Below are 12,155 nucleotides of genomic sequence, written 5' to 3' on the forward strand. Positions count from 1 at the left end.
GATCCACAGCGCGAAGTTGATGTATTTCCTCAGCGACCAGCACAGATCAGCTCTAGGCATGACGAAGCGGATATCGTCCTCTTTTGGAAGACCAAACAAAGTAGTTTCGCTTTCACAACGAAACACACGGCAACAACAATACTACAGCGAGAATCAAAGTTAGGCCTTCTTTCTTTACGTGAACATTTGGAAGGTGTTATGCAAATCTTCCCACATCGTGACGATCTGCTCGGCTGAATCTGCTCGGAAGAACGTCGGCGGCACCCCGATCGCGAATCAGAAATTCTGATGTGTGGGGGGAACATCGCAGCACACCACACACTATAGGAGCAAAACGGTTAAATCTAGGATTTTTTTGTCCTCATGTTTCGGTCTCTCACATTTTGAAGATCTTATAAGATTTTAAAAATCTTTTAGTGTGTACCCAGCATTAGATAGGTGACCCCTATCTTAAATTGTTGCTCCTCTCACGAATGCTAGAATAGGAAATACTAATAGTGTGAAGGGTTTGCTTCAACCCGAGAACTAAAAAAAACAACCCGTGGCAACAGAATAAAAGCAGCCCAATTCTGTGTGAAAACCACAGACTTGGCAACCCTGATTCTACACATTATGCAAGTTTATCTCACTTTATAAATTTATAAATATTTTAAGGTAGTGTTTCGGAGATGTCCATGTTTAATTATTATTATTGATATTATTATATGTTGGGGGGCCAGTGGGGTGGCCGGGGATTTTAAGGGGGTTAAGTTTCATTCTGAGTACCAATAATATTTCACTCTGTAGTCCCTAAACTCACCTCAGAGGACAAGAGGAGTGGATGTGTCTGCAGAGAAAGGCATAAGTTCACCAAAGGTCTGGAAGAATGATCCCAGGAGTGAAACGGAAAGCTTCTCTCTCCTCCCAGGCCTTCCTCAAACCTCAAAGATCTCTACCAACATACTTCTCATATTAAAAGAAAACAAGTTACACAAATGAGACAGCTGTTTCTTGTTTGTGATGACAGTTGCCATACTCCTCCTCCTTCTTCCTTCACTTTTTTTGTGAAGCATCAGGTTGTGCAATGACCCGGGGCCCTCACAAAGACTTTATCCTGATACCAAGCCCTGGTGCAGAATCAAGCAGTGATTAATATTCCTCATGCATTTCAGTATTTCACTAAAAAAGAAACAGGAATCAGACACTCACCCATTACTGCAGAGTAACAATTAGAGTATCAATTTCCCTAATAAGAAATCATAAGATATGATCATAAGTAGTTTACAGTGGATATACCAGTGTTCACACAAAAATGTACATTTGTCATTGTTTACTCACCCACACATTGTTCGAAACTCATCACTGTAAAAAATATTATCAGTATCTCAAAATAATTTAAACAATTTCAATAAAAATTTTTTACATATATGAGATTCAACTCAATTTTTAAAGTCTACTATAAAGTTGGAATTACTTGCGCAGCCAATTTGATTATACTTAAAAAAATTAAGCAAGCAACCAAACATAGAATAGCTCAGGCATCATTCAGGCATTCCAAGATGTAGATGAGTTTGTTTCTTCATTGGAACAGATTTGGAGAAATGTGGCATTACATCACAGATGGGTGCCGTAAGAATAAGAGTCCAAACAGCTGATGAAAACATCACAATAATCCACACGACTCCAGTTAAAGGGGTCATATGATGCTGCTAAAAAGAACATTATTTTGTGTATTTGGTGTAATGAAATGTGTTTATGCGGTTTAAAGTAAAAAAAACACATTATTTTCCACATACTGTACATTATTGTTTCTCCTGTATGCACCAAGAGCTTGTAACACTCCAAAGAGAAAGGAAAAAATGAAATTGCATCATATGACCCCTTTAACATCTTGTGAAGTGAAAAGCTGCCGGTTTTCTTTCTCTATCCTCTATTCATAATATAGCTTTTTCCAGTGAAAAAGTCATCTTGTCTGAATCAGGAGAGAAAAATGCACAGATCAAGCACTGTTCATAAACAGTTTTAACAAATATGTAGGTGGATTTTGATGGAAGAGGACAAAGGGGATGCACTTTTTCACTGGAGGAAGTGTTATTATGGATTATGGAATCTAGACTCTCATTTTCTGACGGCACCCATTCACTGCAGAGGATCTTTTGAGTAATGTATTGCTACATTTCTCCAAATCTGTTCCTATGAGAAACAAACTCATCTGCATCTTGGATGGCCTGTACATTTTCATTTTTGTTTGAAATATCCCTTTAAGTTTAAGTTGAAGGATGTGGAAATTTTGGTGGAACAGAAAAGTTGATAAATTACTTAGTGCACCTTTACACACAACAATCCCCATTTTCAGGTAAACACTAATGGTTGTCATTGTGAGCAGCGTGAATGAATTTAAGGTTCAAGCTGGAGCAGCGGCTCAGTGCAAAGTATTGTTTGAGCATGAACCACAGAGAATTCCTCTACACTGGCTCATCCATCATGCAGTGATATATAAGGCCTTCCAGCCTGATGCAAACCCCCTCTGCCTGGCAGTCAGGAATCTAAATTTGTATCCACATATCTCAGTGGTGATACAATTACTAAAACTATGGAGGCGCTTTCCATGTGGCCAAATATCAGATCCTGTGATCGGACACAGGTGTAGGGACAGGTGTTTTATTTTTACCAAAAATAAAAAAGAGGATATGGCCATAAACAGGATTTACACTTAATCCATCAACCTCAGCTATGCCGTTTAACCAACTGAGATCTCCCAGCCACCTGCACCGCGACTGCATGCTGGTATCACTAGTTTGGACATGGTTGTTCTGCATCCATGATATGGAAGTATGGTCAGAGAGATGAGCCTCTCAGCAGACGGGACAGGCTGTCAACAGATAAGCTGAGGGTTTATGGATAGATGGGACACCCAAGACACCTGAGGGGTTATTTGCTTGGTAGAGACTGAAAGAGATGGCCCATGGACGCGACACATGTATCTGAACACCATGAGCGAACTGGCGAGTCAAAATAAACTAAACTGAGGGATTTGGGGAGTCACTGCTGGCTTCTCTGCACTTAAAACATACACTGGGAAAAAAATGTGGTGTAGGATTTACACCAGAAACAATTTTAACTCAGAAATTGTTAGTAAATTTCACAATTAATTACAAAGAAATGGAAAGTAACATTTAATATTGTTATTATGATAGATATGTGATCAGGAGATGCATAGGTCAACAAGCAGATGTTTATGATTAGCGTGCTATATGCTTGCATGTTATTTTAGTCTGCAAAAAGGACTTTAATCATATAATATATTTGTAGGAATTATAATATATAACAATACTACACAGAACAATTTGTCATTTTACTGAAGGAAAGGCCCGTTCTTCGTACGTCGTTTATTACATCCGAGATTAAACTTCACATTCAAGATGATATCATTGTGCTAATCAGGATCTGGCTAACTCGGTTCTTCGAACGCACCTGTTGTTGATGATTAGTATGGCTTGATTGAGTTATCTGAGAAAATTGCGCATTCATGGGTTGGTTTAAAAGGGGCTATGTATCGATACTCGAAACCACGATCAGCAATGCAGCGATTGGCTGGCGGCAAGACAGCAACGTAATGACATCATATAATTAAAAAAGACACCTGACGAAAAACTTGACACATTTTTGGACTTTTATAAGAAAATGGTATAATAGATAAATTAAATGTGCACTGTTTTTATTTTATTTTATATTTTTTACATGATTCCCAATTATTTATATTCACGATTACTAGTTTTTGTACAGGCTTTACATTTTTATTTCAATGTAGTAATTAGCAATTCATTTAATTTTATATTTGAACAGATTTGTTACGTGACAGCATTAATTAAAGTTTCTTAAGGGTCAAGATCATGTTATCTGCATCTCCTGCGCTCCACCAAGCCACTCCCATAATAGCTGTCAGCACTCAAGTTAATGCACGACTCTACATTATCTGTACAGGATGTGTGTATGTGTGTATTCAATGTTTTGAAGGGTTGCCATGTCTACTTACTGTAATGTGTAGCATGTGTGTAAGACTCGAATACAATTATAAAGTAATAATTTTATGAATCCAAAAACGTATTTTAAATGCAAAATTGATTTCCGTGCGCTCGAAAGACTTTTTTCTTTGCGAAACGAACATTTTCTCCACAAACTCAGATCGCGCGTGTGCAAAATGCACTTTTGTGTGCTCAAAATATGATCTTTCGCGCGCAGAATTGTGGCAGAAATGTAAGCCCATAAGGGCGCAGCCTTCTAAATGAGACACAGCTCCTGCGCTCCACCAAGTCACTCCCATAATATCTGTCATCACTCAAATTAATGCACGACTCTACGGGGTATCAATCAGATGCGATCTAATCCTGTTTACATGAAATAAGCTGCTCCCGAGCAGGTTTAAGCTTACAGACCTGTTGCTATGACAGCAACTCCAGGATGAGCTTCGAAGAACCAAACAATCCAAGATCATGCCAAATCATCAACAATCAAATCCAGCTAACTGAGTTAGCGACGTACGAAGAACGGGCCCCTGGTGTCTGTTTATATGTTTGACCACTGAGCATCACAAATTCACGAAACTAAACATGTTAAAATGACTTGTTCTCCATATGGACATTGTTTGAGAAGTTTTAACTTTGTGCACTCAACATATAGACATCATAATGGGTCACACCAGACAAACATAAAAAATTGTATGTGCTAATAGAAATTTTTTCGATAACTTTTTGCCAGCATGGTCTAGAGCTGACATGTGCAAATTTTGGTGAACATCTGACAAACGGTCTAGGAGGAGTTCGAAAAAGTAGATTTTTTTAAATTAAATTAAAATGGCAGATAAAGTTTATAGATAATCATAAAAATGTAGATGTATTGTTTGGGGTTGAAGCAGGATTCATAAAAATGAAGAATGCTGATTTTATCACACGGTTGCTGAATTATTAGGTAAAAAGTTACTTATTATAGCACCACCGTGTGGCCATTTTTTTAAATTCTGTACTCCATTTTTGTAAAAGTAGGCCATTCAGATTCATTGTCATTTAGAATGTTGTAATATTTATAATCTATTTAAAATCCTTAAGTACCTTCTGTTAGAACCAACCGCCGCCCCAAGCAGTTTCCACTCAGTATCCTGTATTTTCTCATTCATGCATGTTTCTTTATCACTTTAACATGTCATAAACTTTAAGCAGTCCTGCCCTTGCGGCTGTATTTACATACAACGATGTGCAAAATACAGCAAATTATATAATTCCCATCAAATATCATTAGACATGAATTCTGACCACAAATAATAAACCACAATAGACCGGACCACGTGATGCATTCGTTTATTTTTATTTTTTTCTAATCTCAGCACCTCTGCACCAGCTATTATGATGTCACATTTGGAACGTCTTGCCTTTTTAAAGGCTTGGAACTCAGTTGCTCATTTTGTAGGTTGAAGTTTCGGAGTATTGATTGATTGATTGCTATCTGATTATTATCGAGTGCCAAATATTGTTATCATGGGACTACTTTCACGATTCATGATTGTGAAAGATTGTGTAGAAGAACCATGTGTTCTTCTCAAATACACCACTAACACGGCGGAGAAGCATCATTCTCATCGGCCTGATGAGGCGCCTGTTGTTGCTGGTGGTGTTGGTGGAGGAAAGGAGGCAGAGAGAGAGGAGAAAAAGAAAAAGAGCTTCTGGAGGTGGCCTGCTCTCCGCTGTCCTCACCGTAGAGCCACTAAATACGACCTGGCTAAGGCCGAGAAGTAGTACCAGACTGAGGCCGGAGCATATCGGACGTTTACCAATGGTACAATCAATGGTTAATGGCTGATTCTTAAATGACTTCTCCCTTTTTATAATAAATAATCACTGACCCAAAACACTGCTGTCATTATCACACCAAGAGTGATCTGAAATTAAAGATTTGCATGATCTGAGAATAGCTTTATTAGGTGTCAATGTTAGAGATTTAACAAACTAATTCACATTGTTTGGATAAGTTGTATTGTTTAAGAGATCACGCCAAAAGTGAAGAACCACTCTAATTTGAGTATATAACATTTTTCTGATTTATTTGATTTGATTCATATTATTGCTCCAGCTTCTGAAGTCAGTCCTGCAGCTGAGGAACAGCTGGAGTAGGACGTCCCAGACAAGGGTAAGAATAATAAATCCATGAAAATTAGACAATGTTATTATGAATTATAAAAGAAGTTCAAAGTGCATATCTAAAATTCATAAAATTTCATATTAACGGCAATTGTTTATCTTTTAATAGGCCACATTCGCAGCCGTTATAAAATCGGCGACAAGCTGGGTCAAGGAAGATTTGGCTTTGACTCGCTGCAAGGATGGACTTAAGGTTTCTTTTTTTTTTTTTTTACTTAAACTTTGCATATCTCTTCAGAATTAATGGCTGGACTGATATGACCTCTGTGCATATGCTAATTGTTAATTTTTTGTTTTGTTGATCAGGTGGCTGTGAAATTTTCAGTGAAGCCGCCGAACATGCCATATATCAGAGTGGTAAGTAGGCTGCGCTCTCTATATTACTGCTTCTCAGTCACTGTTTTCAGTTTATAACATCTTATATTCATATTAAATCACAGACTACAAATGAGTTCTCAGTAGGCAAACTGTTCTGATTTGTGGACCAATTCATTATTTGGGAAACCATCTCCATCTAAGTGCCATATTTCCTTTCCATTAGCCTGGTCATCCTAAAAGTGTCCCCATGGAGATCGGCCTGACACTCATGGCCAATATGGGCCCCAGAGTTCCCCAGATCATAAAACTGCTAGACTGGGAGGACAACAAAGACCATTACATCATGGTCATGAAGCGGCCCATGCCTTGCATAGACTTGAAAATTTTTGTGACGCTCCATGGAGAAAGCCTCAACGAGGGGACGGCGCGAAAGCTCATACGGCAGGTCATTGAAGCGGCTAACGTTTGCATCAAGCATGATGTCTTCCATCGGGACATCAAAATGGAGAACCTGCTGGTGAACCAGGACACCATGCAGGTCAAATTGACTGACTTCAGGTGCGGTGCGCTAATGAAGAAATTTGCCTACGAAGTCTTCAGTGGTATGCGTTATGAACCGCTTTGTTAATTATCTCACAGAATTGCATCCTGTATAGTCAACATGCTTAGACAAAATCTCTTTTGTCTCCAGGCACAAAAGCGTACTGTCCACCAGAGGTCACCGTGAACGGCAGATACCATGCAAAGCCAAGGACTGTCTGGTCACTAGGGATCCTCCTATTCATGATGGTGTGCGAATATTATCCCACAGACCACGACCTGGATCTGATCAGTAAGAAGAGCTGGACCAGACCTGGCCTCTCACAAGGTGATCTTATTCAAAGAAGGACAATTTGTATTATAAACCACAAAAAAAGGCTTGCAGCTTGAAAGAGAGCACGTGTAAAGTATCAGCTAATAATCAAACATCTCTCATCTTTTTGCATAGAATGCTGCCAGATGATTTTTGCGTGTCTGCAGTCTGATCCACAGCAGAGAATCAATCTGGAGAAGATGCATCTCCATGACTGGTTTAAGGTAGTAAGATGAGCTGGATGTTTTTTGTCGTTTCTGGTTTGGTTTGATCATCAGCCATAAACTTCTTGCCAAGTCAAAATTTTGCTAATGTATACTATTTAGACTAATAACGCTGATTTGTTTTTGGTTTCAGGTCATGGAGTAAGCCATGAAGAACAGCTTCTGTCACGGCCACCCTGTTGTTTTCTGTCTTTGGTCAGCTTTGCATCTGGCGGGCTGACATGAGTGGCCTTTCCATCCCTCCACTCACTCAAATTTTGTAAGATAAGAGTATAAGATAGATAAGTGTTTAGATAAGTGATTTTAGATAAGTGTATAAGAAATTATAAGAAACTTTGTAAGAAAATGTATAATAAAGTTCATAAGAAAATTTGCCATGTTTTTTTGAGGTGTCTTGAGTCATATTAGAGTATATGTTAGGACATCCAACATAGAAGGTGGATACAAATTTTTAACTAAATGAATCATACGGTTATAGTAGTAGTGGTTTTTCAGTTGTATCGCCCCCATTCGCAGAATTTTATTTAACTTTGTATGCTTCGAATGACCTGTTGTCTATGTGTGTCTAGTTTCATTAAACATGGATATTGTCACAGGAAAAACATTTTGACAAAATGTATATTTTAACAGCAATGCATTCCATAAAACCTGCCAAATGTTGTGATATGATAAACAAATGAAGAGATTTCATAAGTCATATTAAAAATACACGCTAAAAACATCTGGATTGATTGATAAATATATAAACCTGGTTATTGTGCATTTGAAACACATTCAGTTTATTACAATTGCAGAAATCTTCCTCATTTCAAGCACTGTCAAATATGCATCACATTAAGTTTATTCGTTTGTTAAAATTGTGTAATCCAAATATTTTATATGCAATTCAAATATGTCAATCTTAAATTTAGGTCGAAATATTTTTTGAACTGCAAGCTTAAACCCGACCATCCAAACCAAAAGGAACCAAAAAAGTAGTAGCATTAGTTGTATTTCAGGTCCCAAAAAAGACAAGGGAAAAAGAAAGTGTGAGAGACTAACATGTTCCCAAAGCCGATCCAACATAAAGACAGCCTGCGTGTTCTTACAGTGCAGTCGTGGTATGTATGAAAAACTGAGTTTAAGCTCTGCTTGTTGCCATGTTACGGATGGCCCAAAGGGTGGCGGGGAGCAGGGGATGTGGGTTTTTGATTTAAGACTCTGTAATAATTCAACGTTCATAGCAGTCGCAGTCCACGGCCTAACTTTTCAACACATCCCAAACTGACTGGCACATCTGAGGCTTCAGCCCAGCCCTCTTCTGGCTTATCTGCGGCTTCATCTCTCGCTGTGCAGACTTACGCTTGACAACGCCATCACTGAAAGACACAGAGTTGCGTTTGTCACCTCTACCGCTAATATTTATGGTTCTTTGGAGGCTTCTGCAATTCTTGCAGCCTTCCAGGCTTAGCCTTTGGCTCTAATTGGCCCTTCAGGCATGATGAAGAGAAATGCCATCCTGCGGGAGACATCACAACGCTCTCCAAGAAGAGCATGGCAAGGCAATGAAACGTCAAACCTAGTGTTTGCTTTGGATGGGAATCAGCTTTACAGCTCTCCCATTTAGAACAGGAGAGATCCAAGAGCAGTGGACAGCTTGGACAATCGGTTTAAGTCTTGCCCAGATTACAAATCACCCCTATTCTCGGATAAAAGTTTAACATTTCAAAATCATCCACCTGGAAATTGCGAGTACAGAGCATGAATGATGGGGAAGACCTGCATAGGATCACAATGACCTCGAATCACACCTTTGAGGATACACGTGTACAAACACTCGCCCTCTGGAAACACAGAGACGTCTTAGAGGGGAAAAAACGGCAAGCTTACCTTCTTTTAAGACACAAGGCCACTAAATCCAAGGGACCAAGTAAAGAAATTGTGAAAGAATAGACCTGTAAAAACTGGATTTCCACCACAATACATAACTCAAGGTGCTTCAGGTACAAAAGTTGGGAGAAAAAGATATTAAAGGGGTCATAGGATGCTAAATGCACTTTTACAAGTTGTTTGAACTGAAATGTGTGTTGGCAGTGTGTGTACACAACCACCCGATCATATCAACTTGTGAAAAACGGGCATCCTATGACCCCTTTAATGCATGATGACATTTTCATTTAAGCACACAATATTATTCCATATTATTTTAGAAATCAAAAATGATTGGTGAATTATGGGTGAAATAATGTTCCATTGTCATTCAATGTAACATATATTTATGTAAAAATTAAACAATTTCTGACCTGTGCATAATAAAATATATAAAAGAATAAGTGTTCATACTAAATTTTATTTTAAATGATTAAAAATGAATGCATTTTGATTCTTGTTCTAAATATGCCTGACAATATTTTTTTGGTATATGAACTATTGTCACACTGAATGACATTTAATGGGTGTTTTCTATAGATCAAGATAGAAATGTATGATGGTCATTTTTTGCTCAGAAAAAATACAATTAAACAGGACACATTCAAATGTATGGAAGAAAAAAAACATTAAAGCTGTATTAAATATCGTTTTGATGCTTAAAAAAACCCGTTTGTTTTTGTCCCATAGGCATTACAACAAATAATGCGATATTACATATTACTATACAGTTTAGGCTTTTTTTTATAGTTAATTTATTATATTAACATTATGGTAATGACAACTGGAAAACATGCTTGATTGTGATATTAGTCACAATGCCAAAAATCCTAATTGACTTAAAATAGACTATTCTTTTTGAATACATAAACGCAATATAATAAAAATAATAATAATAAAACTTAATTCCACCTTTTGGTTTCTGGAGTGAAATATGACCAAGACAGCTTCTTGCGAGACTCACCCGATGACGGCAGCACAGCTGGTGATGTTTTCAGAACAGTCATCATCTGCATCGGCGTTCTGGCAAAGCTGTCAGTAGGTCCAACCTGCACACTGATAATGAGTGAAGTCCCGCAGGTGGACACCCCCACCAACCACACGAAGGAATGCCTGCCATTAGGCTTTTTTTTATAGTTAATTTATTATATTAACATTATGGTAATGACAACTGGAAAACATGCTTGATTGTGATATTAGTCACAATGCCAAAAATCCTAATTGACTTCAAATAGACTATTCTTTTTGAATACATAAACGCAATATAATAAAAATAGTAATAATAAAACTTAATTCCACCTTTTGGTTTCTGGAGTGAAATATGACCAAGACAGCTTCTTGCGAGACTCACCCGATGACGGCAGCACAGCTGGTGATGTTTTCAGAACAGTCATCATCTGCATCGGCGTTCTGGCAAAGCTGTCAGTAGGTCCAACCTGCACACTGATAATGAGTGAAGTCCCGCAGGTGGACACCCCCACCAACCACACGAAGGAATGCCTGCCATTCCACACTTCATAATTAATGGTTTTCTGTGGCTGTTTAACATAAGCGCAAGCTGACAGCCATCACATAAAACACTCAAGGAATGTGTCAACTCATCCATCCCAGCATAATTTATACACTGAGTAGACTCAGTGCTAAAAATAATAGAATGAGCAAAAATGTGATCTTACAGCCAGGGATGCAAGAATATAAAATATGAATTAAACAGATTAGGTTATTTAGATGCTATTTACCATCTTATTTAGGTAAAACCTAGTAACAGAGCTGCAGCTCTACACAGAAAGGATTTCAGTGGTCACCATACTATTGAATTTCCCATTGGTCATAATTGAAATGCTTATCAGGAGTAGGTCACTAAAAAGTATTATAAACTAAATCACACAAAGGGAAATCACATTTAAACAATGGTCATAAATCTACATTAAACCCAAACTGCATTTAGTCAAGCTCAATAAAAACACAAACAATCTGTATCAAGGCCAACAGGCATATGCGTTTAAAACAATGGCTGTGCGAATTCTGCAGCTGCCGAAATTGAAGTGCTAACACAAGATGTGTTAAACCAGCCCAAAGTTAAACCAGCAGGGGAAAAAAAGACTGAAATGGGAGAGTACTATTTAGTTCAAGTGCAAGTATTAGTGCTGGGCGGTATACCGGTTCATACCGAATATCGGTGTTTATTTTTGTTATGATATGAATTTTTAAAATACCGCAATACCAGTGTATGTCGCTTAAACAACGGTCGGAACGCGACACTGTTTGAAAGGGGTTCCTTTTCACTGTTACTGTGGTGAGGGAACAGCTGTATGTTACTAAGCCTGAACGTTCCAAAACTGAAGCTGTAGAACTAATAGAACGTGATGACACAGAAGAACTCATCCACAATATCCACACTGACCGCCACAAATATCCACCGCCCCTGCCATCAGCTCCCGCGTCTCACACACAAGAGCGCGACTTTAGCACTAGATTTAGCAACTTTCAGACCCTTTTAGCAGCTTTTTCCATAGAATATTGATATTGAATATACCTAGCGACTTTTTTGGATAAACCTTAGCTATGGTTCAGTTGGAAGATTTCCCGCGAACGCGAGGTCTGACTTTCCCGGAGAAGTGTCACCTCTCTCGGCGTCTGTTCTGTGCAGTGAGCGGCAGAGAAGCAGCGCATTCAGTTGGC

The 12,155-nt window shown here is 38.4% G+C and overlaps 1 protein-coding gene across 1 annotated transcript; it reads left to right on the plus strand.

The window, feature by feature from the left end:
- Positions 1–974: 974 nt before the first annotated feature.
- Positions 975–7,757, plus strand: LOC107751180 (serine/threonine-protein kinase pim-3-like). Its single transcript, XM_016566821.1, has 5 exons — positions 975–992; positions 6,712–7,090; positions 7,180–7,356; positions 7,477–7,565; positions 7,699–7,757. The coding sequence occupies exons 1-5, from the start codon at positions 975–977 to the stop codon at positions 7,708–7,710; spliced, it is 675 nt and encodes a 224-aa protein (XP_016422307.1). The 3' UTR covers positions 7,711–7,757.
- Positions 7,758–12,155: the final 4,398 nt, after the last annotated feature.

Source organism: Sinocyclocheilus rhinocerous, unplaced genomic scaffold (assembly GCF_001515625.1).
Source record: "Sinocyclocheilus rhinocerous isolate Xijiao unplaced genomic scaffold, SAMN03320098_v1.1 scaffold362, whole genome shotgun sequence".
NCBI classification, from domain to species: domain Eukaryota; kingdom Metazoa; phylum Chordata; class Actinopteri; order Cypriniformes; family Cyprinidae; genus Sinocyclocheilus; species Sinocyclocheilus rhinocerous.